This window comes from Podarcis bocagei, assembly GCF_964188305.1.
Source record: "Podarcis bocagei genome assembly, chromosome: Z".
NCBI lineage: Eukaryota > Metazoa > Chordata > Lepidosauria > Squamata > Lacertidae > Podarcis > Podarcis bocagei.
In genome coordinates this window covers 15,769,467-15,784,700 of record NC_138140.1, presented here as the reverse complement: position 1 = coordinate 15,784,700, position 15,234 = coordinate 15,769,467, and the positions used below count along the sequence as shown (strand labels likewise).

Sequence of the window (15,234 nt, the reverse complement as noted above, 5' to 3'; positions counted from 1 at the left end):
CTCCAGCAAGGAGCCGGCGAGTGCCAACAACAGCCAGCGCCCGCGGCGGAGGCGGCTTCGGGACATGCACAATCGGGGAAAGGAGCGGAGGGAGGAGGAAGCCTGAAGCTGCAGTCGGAGAGACAAATTAATGACATTCCTGTCTCCGACCTACCTCACAGGGTTCTTGGGAAGGCTGCGGAGTTGACGCGCGCGCTTTGCGCTGAGAACATTCTAAAACGGCGTTTGAACGGGAAAGGGGCCGGAGGTCAGTGTCAGAGCGGCGTCGTGGCAGACAGAAGGTCTCAGGTTCGACCACCAGCATCTCCCCTGCCAGGCTGATGGGAGTTGCAGTCCAAAACATCTGGAGGGCACCAGGTTAGGGAAGCCTGATCTAAGGCACACAGACACACAGACCCATCTCTCTGGGAAGAACTGCAAAGCCCAGAAGGGCACCCCACTGGTGTAACTCAGTTTATTCAGTTGGTCTCCAGTTCTCAAACTTGTGTGCCAGAAGAGAACTGTAAATCTAAACAGGTTAAACAACAAAAGGTTCCTGGGAATCCGGGGAATAACGAAAAGGCTGTCCGGTATGTTGCTGCTCTGGGCTGACATTCAGTCTGCGTCTGCTAGGGCTAGGTAACTGCTCCGTCCCTGAACCAGGTATATCTCTGCATTCAATACCTCCTGGTGCAGGAACAAAGCAGATTTGCCTGCTCTAAGAAGTGGGTGTCTGTTGTGTCTCTGTACAAGTCACTGCTCTGGGCTGACCTTCAAATCAGGGGCAGGAGATGTTCAAAACAGCAACTTATTATTTTTTGTTTTACTGTTTTGTTTTAACTTTTATTGTCATTTTTCATAACAGAAGGGTTGCAGACATAAGCAAATGCAAAATGCAGCAAAAACGATGGTAAAAATAATTGATACTGAAGAACGGGAGGGGGAAACAACATAGTGTGCAATTCAGCATAGAACAACTATTGCATGTAGAAGAGTCAGTTTAGTGCTCAATAAATTTAGTTCTCTGCATGTTTACCTGTAAAACAGGGAGTTCAGTGGGCTGTGCCAGTCAAGTTTACATAAGAGAATAAACATCCCACATTGAATAGAAGTGATCTATTTTAGATGCACCATTAAAGACTCTGTTGGTGTGTCCGAATTTCTAACAGTACAATGTCCCATACCTTTCCTAGACACTCCTCTCAGGAAGGAGGGAAGTGAATGAGACCAGCTAATTCTTATACTGTACAAACCATTCTGGGCATCAGTGTTCAGTTTCTGACCTGCCTACTTTTGAAGGAGTTGATACGCAACCCTGGCCCTTGTGCCAAGGTTATATTCCCTACATCCTCCCTCTACCTACCTACACACATGCACATGCCCTCTCCACCTTCCACTTGGAGGGGACCAGTGAAAATCTGGAGACTCCACATCAGACCCAAAGATCTGGCAAACCTAACCCCTTACCAATCTAGATAGGGAGCCACAGCACATCCTATAAATGTGCCCCCCCCCCAATCTCAGCTTAGAAATGTGAATGATCCATGCTAGAAAAACCACCACCACTTCTAGAATCCTGTCTCCCCCAATAGGTGCAAGCAAGCAAAGGTTAACATCAGCTGCAGGGGCCCCTCATTCCAACGTCCATCAAGCTAGCCTTTGCGTTTAATGACCAGGAGGAAATCTGAAGTCACTTGGGCCACTGTTTTATGCTAGCCAAGAGGAGGCTTCTGTCCCCTCGGTCTTTTCATGGCATCACAGTTGATGCATTGCCGCATTATGTTTACAATCGACTCACTAGGGTTTATGGCACCTGATTGTCAGTCAGTCTTTTCTGGACTGGAGGTCTGTTTCTGCTGTATCATTACAACCATATTGACTTACTGTTTGGGGATCAGGGGCTGCAGAGTTAGATTGTGATATATCTTTCCCACTCTCCCTTTAAACACACACACACACACATCTTGCAACTGGGCTCTTCTATGGCAAGATAGCTTCGGGTGTCCGCAAATGGATAAGCACCAATAATCGAACCACCTGGGAAGTCGTTAGTGTTAAGATCAAGCTTCTCCATCAAATGAGAAGATGGGTGGGATATGAAGCAAACACATATTAAGTATTTTAGAAGATTGCAATCTTCTGACTGTATATTCAGAAGTTACGGGAGGTAACCTGGCATGTGGGGGAAAGGGGGAAAAACTTATTCACATTCTTTATCATTTTGGTCACACTCTAGCATGACCAACAGACAAAACTCAGGATGGGGCTGTTTGTTATCCTTATTTGTTGTTATACTTCCACCCCACTTTTCCTCCAAGAAGTTCAGCAGTGTACACAGTTATCCCCCTTTTATCCTCACAACAACCCTGCAAGGTAGGCTAATAATTTGACTTTTTTGTATGCTACCCATCTGCCTGGGGTGCCCCAGCCACTATAGGTGACTTCCAGAAAAATATAAAAACATAATAAATATTAAATACTTCCCCATGCAGAGCTGCCTTTAGATGTCTTCTAAAAGTCATGTAGTTGTTTATCTCTTTAACATTTGATGGGAGGGTGTTCCACAGGGCAGGTGCCACTACCGAGAAGGCCCTCTGCCTGGTTCCCTGTAACTTGGCTTCTCGCAGTGAGGGAACCGCCAGAAGGCCCTCGGTGCTGGACCTCAGTGTCCAGGCTGAATGATGCGGGTGGTGACGCTCCTTCAGGCATAATGGGCCAAGGCCGTTTAGGGCTTTAAAGGTCAGCACCAACACTTTGACACATGGGACAAGGGGTTTAAATTTTAATTTACGGATTTAATCCTCAATCCATCCCCATCAGGGTTACTGTGGGGATTAAATGAGGTGGGGAAGTATCATGCATGCTCTCTTGAGTTTCTTTTGTGGGAAAGGGGGAATATAGGCTATAATAATTCAATGAACAAATAGAAAATAAAAAGTACTAGATCTAATTCCATTCAGATAGTGCAAGAGGACAATGCAGGTGTCAACATTTATGCAGGTAATTATGTAAGGAAATAGCGATCACAACTATAAGGCATGTACTGGCTTTATAAAAGCCTGTTTGTTTGTTTGTTTGTTTGTTTGTTTGTTTGTTTCATTTCTATACCACTTAATATTTTTAAGAAAAATCTCAAAGCGGTTTACAGAATATTAAAACATCAATAAAACAATTTGAGGAAAGTAAAATTTAGAGTATACAGTCAAAGCAACATAATTAACAGAAAACTAAAATATCTTGAAGATTTCAAAATAAAACTACAAAGGAGGTCAACTACAGAATACATATTTAACACAGACAAAGTTAACAAAAAAAAATCTTAAACATTTCAAAAGAAAGCATTGCTAAGGAAAGTCAAATATAAGATGCACATTTAAAACAGCATAATTAACAAGAGAATAAAATATTATAAGCATGACACGGCTGTGAGGCAGACACAAAACGATGGGGCAAAAGAATCCAATAGTTGTTGTCAGGCATAGTGATGTCTCACAGGAGCCTCTTTAGTAGAGCTGGTGAGTCTGGGCCCTACCCGCTAAGCGAGATGGAAAGGGCCTTGCGGGGAGAGGTCCTTTACGACTCACAGCTTGGTGAAGAAATTGAACAAATGTCTCCTTGTTTCTTCCAAATCCTAGGAGCAGGGGAAAATGAATGAAATCAAGGAGAGCCTGCGGAACATTGAACAGACTTACAAGATCTTCCAGCAACAGCAGTTCACCTTCATTACTGCACTGGAACACACCCGAGAGAATGCCCATGACAAAATCAAGCCTGTGTCAAGCATCGGACAGGTATGGAGAGATCCCAGAACTAGGGGATGAGGGAGAAATCCACTTCAGGCCATAGCTCAGTGGTAAAGCATCTGCTTTGGTTACAGAAGGTCTCAGGTTCAATCCGCCATGGCATCTCCAGGTAGGGCTGGGAGAGATTCCTCCCTGAAACCTTGGAGAGTCGTTGCCAGTCAGTATAGACAGTGATGTACCAAGGGCCTGACTCTGTGTAAGGCAGCTTCCTAGGTTTCTCTGTGTTTACAGGTGACTCTACGTAATGCATACTTTCCAGTGCAATTTTGGAAAACCGAAATGCAGCCTCCCTTCGAAATCTGTGCTTCTCTGAATTGTGTGATGCAGGTCCAAAAATTTGCCAAGAAATTATGAACATAACTAGGGTGAAGAGTGCATAAATGTACATAATATAAATGAAAAGTGCATGCAAAATGCATCACATTAGAGGAAATTAATATATTTAGACAAAATTGCATATATATTAGGATAAATTTGCACTAAAATGCTTATGAATTTTCATGAGGACTTAAAAATAATAATCGCAAACTGATGGTGAGAATTGAAACCGATACACTGAAATGGACAGATTTGCCCATCCTAGTTTTTTTCTCTTCCCCCTGATTTCCTTCCCCCCCATTAATCTTTATTAAATTTTAAAACACATAAAAAGAAAAAAGAAAAAATGACAGTTGTCAAAACAAAACAAAAATAAATGACTTCCGTAGTGTATACCATTTCTAAAACATATCCATTATGGATGTTTGAGTGCAAAATAAATTACAAGGTTTTAACATAAAGATTCAAACATTGTTTGCTTTTTTAGTTAACCATGTAAGAAGGAAAGGAGAGCCTATGTCAACCAAACCTTCCTATATATCTTTACTGGATTTTGGGGGGAGGGGGGAGGACTTATACAAACATAACATAAAGGCCCGAACCAATGTACCCAAATTGCAAAATAGGAGATTTAAACTAAACATTAGGAAGAACTTTCTGATGGTAAGGGTTGTGGAAAAGACTCCCTTGGGAGGTTGTGGATTCTCCTTCCTTGGAGGTTTTTAAGCAGAGGTTGGATGGCCATCTGTCAGGGATGCTTTAGTTGAGATTTCTGCATTGCAGGGCGTTGGACTAGATGAAACAGGGCACCTTTCCAACTCTACAATTATGATTCTAGGAACAAACATAGTATGCTAACTAAAACAAAACATAGACTTGGTGTCTACCCACAAACTCTAGCATTACAATCATGGGTAGGCAAACAAAGGCCCGGGTGCCGGATCTGGCCCAATCGCCTTCTAAATCCGGCCCGCGGATGGTCTGGGAATCTGCGTATTTTTACGTGAGTAGAATGTGCCCTTTTATTTAATAATAATAATAATAATAATAATAATAATAATAATAATAATAATAATAATATCTTTATTGTCATTGCCCCCTCTCGGGGACAACGAAATTACTTGGCTGCTCCATCCACCCAGGTAGGGCACTCCACACAAAATCAAATCAACTATAAAAACACTAATTAAAACAATACAGTATAAAACAGCAAGGAAGATTAGATGACTTTCAAAGTCCAGGCTTCCCATTCAGGGCCGAGATCGCTCTGGGGAAGAAGCTGTTCTTAAGACGGCTTGTTCTTGTCTTCATCGTCCTGTATCTCCGTCCCGACGGCAGGAGCTCGAAGAGACAGTGACCAGGATGCGATGGATCTTTTACTATGTCCAGTGCCTTCCTATGGCACCTTGTGGCATAAATCTGCTCTAAGGTGGAGAGTGGGCAGCCAACAATGCTCTCTGCTGCCTTAACAACTCTGCACAACCCCAACCTGTCCCGGGTAGTACAGCTTCCGTACCACACACATAAGCCATAAGTGAGCACGCTCTCAATGGCACAGTGATAGAAGGCAAGCAGCAGTTTCTGCGGAAGATGGTTTTTCCTTAGAATTCTCAAAAAGTACAGTCTCTGCTGCGCCTTCTTCACAAGCCCCCTTGTGTTGACACTCCAGGACAGATCCTCTTGTAATTCAATGCCCAAAAATCTGAACGTTGTTACCCTCTCCACACAGACCCCATCAATCAAAAGTGGCTGGACATTGCTCTTCTGTCTCCTGAAGTCCACCACTTTAAAATGCATCTCTGGGTTATTTGTGGGGCATAGAAATTCATTCATTTATTATTATTTTTCAAAATATAGTCCGGCCTCCCAGAAGGTCTGAGGGACAGTGGACCGGCCCCCTGCTGAAAAAGTTTGCTGACCCCTGATTACAATGAAAGCAAGAGAGTTGGAAACAGTTTCACATCTTCACAGTGAAAATTATAAACCTTATGTGCTGTTTTCTTCTCAACAACCATAGTCTCCAAACCAGCAACCAACAGTAGTGTTTGGGAACCGTATCCAGCAACATAGATTTTGAGTGCAATTAATAAATCCTTTGGCCCATTGAAAGGAATGCAGTTAATCCATCATAACCATCTCTTTTTCATAGATGATTGAGGACATACTGTCCTTCGCTGCTCCTTGGTAAATCTGGAATCCATAATGTATTATAGCAACAGACTTTTCCCATCTCTCTCTCTCTCTCTCTCTCTCTGACACACACACACCACTTTCCCTCACCCCACAGTGTGCGTCCCCATGGTGTAACTATAACTTTGGAAACCGCCTATTAAAAATAATGGCTATGTGTCAAAAGCGGAATGATGAATGAAGACCCTGCCTCTCCCTCCTTGGGGGACACACAGATTCTTTCTGGGTTGTACTAACGTGGAAAAATGTGTCAGCTCTTAAGTGATCAGTCTTGGAATATTTCTCTTTTAAAAATAAATAAATAAAACAACCTCATTTTTCACACTTCCAGTTCACAATAACATTTAGACCTGGGGAAGGGGAGTCACACAATAAGCATTCCACTTGAACAACATGCTTTTTTAAAAGCAGGCTGATCTCTTGCTAGTCATTTCAAAGTTATCCCTTTCCCAAGGGAAGCCTTTACAATGTTTACAGAGTAGTCTTTTTTAAAAAAAGAGGAAAGTGCTATGGAGCCCTTTATTCTCTTTGTGATAATCTGCTTATTTACAAATGTACAGTTAAGGCAGAAGTGCAGAAACAAGCAGACAGGAGTACCAAGCAACAGCATATTGTTCCCTCCACCCCAGCTAAATCCAAATATTTGTTTCTTTCTGGGTCGCCATGTATATTTGTCCCCTCCTACCTGCTCAAATTCATTTTTTCTTCGTCTTCTAACGCTCCATGTATACTCATACTCTAGATGTCCAGAACTTGGAAAGGTAATTTTTTGAAAAGCAAGTAGTTCTTGCTCAGGTGTGGCATGTCCAAACAGGAGCTAATTTCTGTTCATCTTCATCCCTCTGAAAAAGAAGCAAGCTCAGTTCAAGTTCATCCAAATGATCTTCGGCAGAAAGAAGAAAAAACGATATTCAGAATGTTGCAAGTATATTAAATATACTTAAGACTAATAAAAAAAATTAAAACACACGCATACAGTGGAATGTGAACGGCTTATTTCCTTCCAAAATTATTATATTTTTAAGTTAAAGGCTGGATGAGTCTAAGAAGTTAAAAACACATGGTCCGTCTAGCTCCCCACAGGCTGGCAGCAGCCCTCCAGGGTTTCAGACAGTCAGCCTCTCCCAGCCCTACCTGGAGATGCCGGGGATTTAACCTTTGCTCTGCAGCTTCAAGTCATTTGCAGCAGAGGCTGAATTAAACAGGGATATTAGAAGCTGCCTTTTCACTGAATCATATTTTTGGTCCATCTTGTTCAGTATTGCCTACAGTGATTGGCAGTGGCTCTCTAGGGTTCCCAGCCCTACCTGGAGATGCCAGAGATTGAACTCAGGACCTTCTGCATGCAAAGCAGGTGAGCCACAACCCTTCCCCACAGGACACTAGATTGCAGACAACTGGCCTAACGTGTAATACTTATGTACTTAAGTCACAGGTAGCCAAAGTGGCGCCATCCAAATGTTATTGACTACATTCCTATCAGCCCCACGCACCCACCCCAGCCAGCGTGGTCAGTGATCAGGGAGCTAGCCCTGAACATGGATGATGGGAATTGTAGTCCAACATCATCTGGGGACCCAAGGCTGGGGAAAGTCTGCCTTAAAGTACTGCTTCTCTCTGTCCTTTAACCTCCCCACTTGTAAGTTGGGCCACACACACACACTCACAGGCCTACTAAGCCGGGCTGTCGTAATAAGGTTCCCCAAGATAAATAAGGTACTTCAGACAAGCACTTTGTAGTAGTAGTAAAGCACAGGTGTGAGGAATCAGCTAAAGATTCTTTAACAACCAGGAATGGTCAAAGGTTCAAGCATCTGCCTTCCACCTTTTGGGAAGGAACGGGCATCCTCAGAGACCCTCCAGCAAGTAACATGCACAGTTATTTTGATCTATTCCTTCCATTAGGGAATGTACGTGGCAACAGCTCTCCATCTTGGCGATGTGGCCGAGCTCAAAATCTGGTGGGGCCACTTAAAAAGGAAGGAGGAGGGGAGTTCACTCAGACCTGCCTGGGCAACCTTGGCCCTTTTCTGCTGAGTCTGTCATCCCGGGACTCAATTAAGCAGAGCCACTGTGAGTGGCTTCTGTTGCGCAGTGAGCTTGCCTGTCCACTAACGGCTGACCCGAGACTGCCAAGCAGCCAATTGAGGATACAGATTTGAGGATACAGATTTGCAGCAGGTGACCGGCCTGAACCGGATTGAAGCCAGCAACCTCTGCACCCCATTATCTTTTCCCTGCAACAACCCCCCCACCCTGTTTGCATTCTCTTGCGTGGAAAAGGCAAAGTAACAAAAAAATATAAGCACAAGAGGTGACAGTATTTGTCTCCAAACAATTGTCAGGACTAGGAAATAACTCCTTTTTGCAGGTTCAATGTCCTAGTTCCTGGTAGTTGTCCTGGATTTAGGTAGAACTGTATAACTATCTTTTATTGTTTTTTTGAGGATCATTTTATCCAAGGCACCTAGATTATTTTGCTTATTTAAAAGCATTTATATACAGCTTAGGAACGTAGGAAGCTGACTGAATCAGACCTATTGGCCCATCTAGCTCAGTACTGTCTACACTGACTGGCAGCAGCTCTCTGGGGTTTCAGGCAGGAATCTCTCCCAGACCTACCTAGAGAAGCTATTGAGGATTGAACCAGGGGCTTTCTGCATGGCAAAGCAGATGCTCTGTCACTGAGCTACAGTCCTTCCCCAAAGCTTAATTGTTCAAAAATCTCTAAGCAATGCATACCCTAATATAGATATATCATTCAAACACAAACTAAAACCAGAAAAACTGCAAGCTTCTTTGGAGAGACGAAGGATCTCTGGCTGCAGCCATCATGCATACAGTGGAAGAGAAGGCTGGGTTAAGCCCCATCCAAACAAGGAAGGAGATGAATCACACAAACTTTGGCTGTGTGTTCCAGGAACGTTTTCCAAAGCCCATTAGGACAGGGGTATGGAACTCAGGCCTGGAGGCCAGGTGTGCCCCCCAAGGCCACTCTATCTGCCCCTTGGACACCCCCCCTCCCAAAGCATGCTCCCCGATAGCCCTGCTTTGCATCCTCCTTGAATGTTTTCGGCTGGCCATAAAGGCATCCTTTTACTCTGAACCTAAGCCTCTTGCCTACCTAACCTCACACTCAATTAAGACTACACAGAACCTTTATTCTCAATAATGATGGAACTCACAGGTGGAGAATACCTTTCTTCTCTATATATCTTTATTATTTGTAAAGGGAATATTTGTATAAGTGAAAACTTTACTATCCCATTGGAGTTGCGCTGTGTCTTTGTACTTTTGTCCTTGGAGGCTGTGATGATTTATGTTTCACACTTTTGACTTTGTTTTCTTTCCGTTTTATTAACTTCGCACTTGTTTTTTCCGTTAACAACTTTTTTTAAAAAAAGAGCTGCTGATTCTGAAATTCATATAGACTTCCACCATGCTAGCTCCGCCCCTGCCCTTGCCAGTTGGTATAACTCGCCCTCCTTCCCCCTTGTGTGTCCGGCAGGTGCAGACCTACACGGACCATTACTGCAACAACTCCACTGACAAACGTATCCTGCTCCTGTTCCTCAGCATCTGCAGCGACTTGAACAAACTTTGCCAACGGCTGGAATCCCTACACCCTGGTAACAGTGTCACCAATGCCCTCTTGGACAAGTGCAAAACGTTGGTGAGCCACAGCAATGACCTCAGTGGGATCAGAGCCAAGTAGGTATTTATTTGTAGAGCATGGGCTGGCTGGGGCTGTTGGGGACTGTCACCCAAAACATCTGGAGGGAGCCAAGTTGGCTAATGCCATCATAGCAACATAGGAAGCTGCCATATGTCTTGTACTTCATCTGAAAACAAAGCAACATTCCAGTCCCCATTATTCTGAACAGCAGCATAAAAAGCTGCTATAAACCAAGTCAGACCCACTGATCCATGTAGCTCAGTATTGTATACGCTGGCAGGCAGTGGCACCCCACGATTTTGGGCAGGAAACATTCCCAGCCTGTTATGTACTGAGTTGAAAGCTAGAGATGGCAAAGACTGAACCTAAGGCCTTCTGTATGAAAAGCTGGTGCTCCACTACTGAGCTGTAAGTGCTCCTGATGAACACATGAAGTTGCTTTATACAGAGCCAGATCTTTGGTCCATCTAGCTCAGTATTGTCTACACTAATGCACAGAGGTTCCTCAGGTTTCAGATAAGAGTATATCTCAGCCCTTCCTGGAGATGTCAGGAATTGTACCTGGGATTGTCTGCATGCAAAGCAAGATGTTCTGTCACCGAGCTGTAGCATTTCCCCTGAAAGCCAGGATTCCAGTCCTGATGGTTCCGAATTAAAGGATGATTTAAATAGGCATGTAGGGAGTTGCTTTCTGCTGAATCTCCATCTAGCTCAGAATTGTCTACACCGGAGCTTTCCAAACTTTTCAGGTTGGTAACAAACCTTTTAGACAAGCATCATTTCACAACACAGTAATTCAGTTTTACTAGCAAACCAGAGGTTAAACCCCTTTCCAGCCCCAGTAGGAGGGCGAGGAGTGTTCACATGACACGCCTACACACTGCAGCCGACACACAGTTTGGAAAGCTCAGGTCTACACTGACTAGCAGCAGCTCTCCAGGATTTCAGAAGGGATGCCTCCCCCAGCCCTAGCTGGAAATGTCGGTGGGGATTGAACCCGGGACTTCCTGCATGCAGAACAGATGCTTTACCATTGAATTACAGCCCTTCCCCCATAATTAAATAAGATTCCAGTGCTCCTGGTTCTGAATAAAAGGATCATGTAAATAAGAAGTCGTCTGCCGAACCAGATCATTGTTCCATATAGCTCAGTCTGCACTGACTGGCTGAAGCTCTTCAGCTTTTCAGGCAGAGATCTCTCCTGCCTCTACCTGGAGACACCAGGAATTAAACCTGTGAACTTCTGCCCATAACTGCCCTACAGCCCTTCCCCATTACATAAGAACATAGGAAGCTGCCTCACATTGAGTCAGACCGTTGGGGTCCATCTAGCTCAGTACTGTCTACACCAGCATCTTTTAACCTTGGGTCCCAGATGATGTTGGACTAAAACTCCCATCATCCCTGACCCTTGGTCATGCTAGCTAGGAATGATGAGAGGTATAGTTCAACAACATCTGGGAACCTAAGGTTGAGAAAGGCTGGTCTATACTGACTGGCAGTGGCTGTGTGGTGCTCCATATAGGCAGCTCTCCCAGAACTACCTGAAGAGCTTCACTCAGAGATCCAACTTTGAGACACGTGGAGGAAGAGGCGTATCACACAGAAAGGGCCTGGCTTTCCCCTATTCCGACCTGTTGTCAATCCAAGGAGGAAGGCCTACAAATAGTTGAAGGGGGGGATTGTTCTGTAACCGCCACAGTAGAGTAGTGGAAAATTTAAAAGTGCAGGATCCCTTCATGCAGGATCCCCTTTTGAGATTATGAAATTATCTTGTAAAATTATATGATGATGATGATGATGCAGGATGCATTCCAACAGTTGGTGCAGATTTCCATGTTTTCTGTGCATGAACACAGCCAAATGATTTTGAGTGCTTCAATATCTTATTTTGGAGTGATTTAAGTTGTGTTTTTATTGACATTCCATTGTACATAACAGAACTAGCACATCCTTCTCTTAAAAGTGAGGAACCTTTTCCCAGTGCTCCTAAATGCTCAGCTTTTAGGACAACTCCTTGGTGTCCTTCCAGTGCATCTTATCCAGAGGGACCCTAGGAGACCATCCTCAGCAGCTGACTCACCTCCTTTCACTCTGATTGGCCTCCAATCAGCAGCACAAAGAGGCTTTTTATCAGTGCCAGAAAAGTTCCCCTTTTATGCTGATTGGATAGCTCTAGAATGCTGAAGACAAGGACTGTTGCAGAAATAGTAATGGGTTTCAGGGCCACTCATGACCAGGGCTGATGAGGGTGGAGGGGAAGCCAGTACAAGAGGGTCAGAAGGTGACCCAGGGCCTGACTATATTGCATGTATTTTTGTCTTGGTTGTATCATTATTTATCCATTGTTTCTGACATCCATTGAAAAACCGCTTGCAAACTTATGCTTGTGAACCAAGCATTCCCATTTATTTCTGACTCTGTATGAACATTAGCTTCTGTGCATTGACAGTAGGACAACAAAGCCTCATCTTATTATGCACAGTCACCTCTGTATGTTTTCATAAGTGAATTCTGTGTGAATACAACAAAGTTGCCGCGGGATGCACATCATGTTGCCTTACATGTACAAGTTCAACATTTAAAGTATTTGGCTAATTCAGCTGAGATCACATGGGTGCTTCTATTACTTATATTAGCTGTTGGGACCTTAATGTTCTCAGCTGGCACATGAATATTATACAGTGGTACCTCGGGTTGAGTACTTAATTCGTTCCGGAGGTCCGTTCTTAACCTGAAACTGTTCTTAACCTGAAGCACCACTTTAGCTAATGGGGCCTCCCGCTGCTGCCGCGCCGCCGGAGCCCGATTTCTATTCTCATCCTGAAGCAAAGTTCTTAACCTGAGGTACTATTTCTGGGTTAGCAGAGTCTGTAACCTGAAGCGTATGTAACCTGAGGTACCACTGTATTTATTATTAGCACACACATGAGATCACACGTTTATTTTTATATCCCTTGTAAAGATTTTTAGCCACTCTGCCCTCGCTGGAGGCTGTGCAAAAAATAAAAATAAAAAAAATAAAAAAAAACAAACACCAGGGCCCAACTCTGCTCTGAGTGGCCCTGCCCACAACCCCAAACCACTGAACTGCCATTGACTGTACCAATGCCTTTTGGCCTTCTCCTCCCCGCCACCCCCAAATATCCAACAGGTACCCTCACGATGTTGTGAACCACCTCAGCTGCGATGAAGCCCGGAACCATTACGGCGGTGTGGTGAGCCTCATCCCCATTGTCCTCGACAGCATGAAGGAGTGGGTGGCTCACACTGAGAAGCTCCCGCGGAACATGTTACACAGTGTGAGTGCCCGGAAGGCCGCCGTCTACAACCAGGCAGAGCTGCCCATTCGCCGTGTGGGCGACCGCGACCACTTAGGCCGGCCCGCTTTCATCACCGAGGGCACTCAGACCTACATTAGCTTGACAGAAAAGGCCAGGGAGAGGGAGGACAGGAGGGTTAAGCTAAAGCAACTGGGTGGCCTAGGCAGGGCCATCCGGAAGTTTCTCGACGGGCCCTGGAGACCGCCTGGCAAACACGCATTTTAAAAAAAGAGAGAGAGAGTAAAGACCAAAAAAAAGAAAAAGAAAGCAGCCTGCTCGCTTAGCATCCGGCGATTAAAACAGTCTCCCTATATTTGCTTCAGTTATGCCCTTTCCTGAGGGGGAAAAGAAAGAGATACATCTGCTTTGGTAGCGACAAGCATGATCTATCTTACCCCTTTCTTGGAGCAGGTCACCCTCAGATGAAGATACTTTAGCCTACTCAACAGTGTTCGAGTAACACCAGCTTTAGAGCAGACCAGGCCTACAGAATTAATGGCCTACTGTGGTGAAATTAGGCCACCACCAAATACTGGTGTGGTGTCCGCCAGGCACTTAATGATACCTCAAGTTGTGGGGAGGCAGGGGAAGGGTTAGTGGGTCACCATATCAGAGCACAGGGTTTTGATTCACCTTGACAGCTGCCCCTCTTCTGCACTTCTTATAGGCTTGAGTGTTACATGTCTGCCCAGTGTGAACCTCTGGCCAAATCATAACTCTAACATGGGTTACTTATTTAGCTGGGGAAAGAGGTGGTAAAACAACCAGAGAAAGGAGGATCCATCTACACATTTTTGAGAGGGTGGAAATACGCTTTAAAAGAAACAAAAAACTTGTACACCCACTTAGAACTCACTACTATCTGGCACCAGTTAAACCAGGATACACTGAGTTTCTGGAAGCACTGAATTTGGTTGAGTAAAGCTTTTTGACACACAGAAGGAAAAGCACAGGGCAGGAGAGGAGTATTTTTGTACTTAAGTAAGATTCCAGGTCACCTCAGGAGACTTGGACCACTTTTCAAGGCAGAATTGCACTTTTTTAAAAAATTAAAGCACCCCTGGAAAAATGAGGGCTTGACTTCTCACAGAAACATAAAAAGGAGGAAGAAAACACATTTCCAACATGCCAGGCTCACACCAACTCACACCAACTTCTGCCAGGGGTGGGATAGGGAGTATCCATTGTTTTCAAGAAATGGAGCATTTTAACATTAGATCTTGTCAGTACAACTCAACTCCTTTTGTCTGATTGTTTCTTTTTCCCCTCCTCGCAGGATCCTTAGCTCCTGTTTTTTTGCCTCTTGCCGGAAGATGCTTCTGAATAAAGCTGTTTCCCCTGCAAGTGCAGCTCGTTGCTAGAATTATAGAGGTGTTTTCGTGATCAAATTACTAAAGGAAAATTATGCTGAGCCCAGGGATGGGGGTGGTAGAGAAGGGACAGGCAAACTTGAACCCCAGACCCAGGACTACCCTCACCCTCATTTTAAACCTATAAATCTACAACATGGTACCCCCACTTCTAATTACTATGACTTTTTTTCATATCCCCAAATTACACACTGGAAATCTAGGCCCTAATCCAGTTCCTAGATTCTTCCCAGACACCCTCCCTCTACTTCTTTTTGACAGTCCCATTTGGAGATTACAGACAGGCAAAGGAATTTCATCACACAGTGCATCATTAAACTATGGAACTCCTTCCCACAAGAGGCAGTGATGGCCACCAATTCTGATGGCTTAAAAAAAAAAAGATGAGATCATGGAGAACAAGGCTATCTTGACTACTAGATATGTACTCCACTGTGTATCAGTTGCTGGAGGTGACAAGTGGCGAGAATGCTCTTGTGCTCACTTTTTGCTTGCTGGCTTCCCACTGGAGCATTAGGTTGGCCACTGTGTAAACAAGATGCTGGACTAGATGAGTCGCTGGCCTGATGCAGCAG

General features: G+C 44.4%; 1 protein-coding gene across 4 annotated transcripts; it reads left to right on the top strand.

Moving 5' to 3' along the window:
* The first annotated feature begins 107 nt into the window (after nucleotides 1-107).
* Nucleotides 108-14,633, top strand: SPACA9 (sperm acrosome associated 9). Of its 4 annotated transcripts, none has more exons than XM_081179264.1 (4): nucleotides 108-247; nucleotides 3,615-3,770; nucleotides 9,799-10,001; nucleotides 13,121-14,633. In XM_081179264.1, the coding sequence occupies exons 2-4, from the start codon at nucleotides 3,627-3,629 to the stop codon at nucleotides 13,512-13,514; spliced, it is 741 nt and encodes a 246-aa protein (XP_081035390.1). In that variant the 5' UTR covers nucleotides 108-247; nucleotides 3,615-3,626; the 3' UTR covers nucleotides 13,515-14,633. The 4 variants fall into 4 exon arrangements, with proteins under 4 accessions (XP_081035390.1, XP_081035389.1, XP_081035391.1 ...); XM_081179263.1 differs by having other exon boundaries at nucleotides 218-357; XM_081179265.1 differs by lacking the exon at nucleotides 108-247 and adding an exon at nucleotides 364-569.
* The last annotated feature ends 601 nt before the right edge of the window (nucleotides 14,634-15,234 follow it).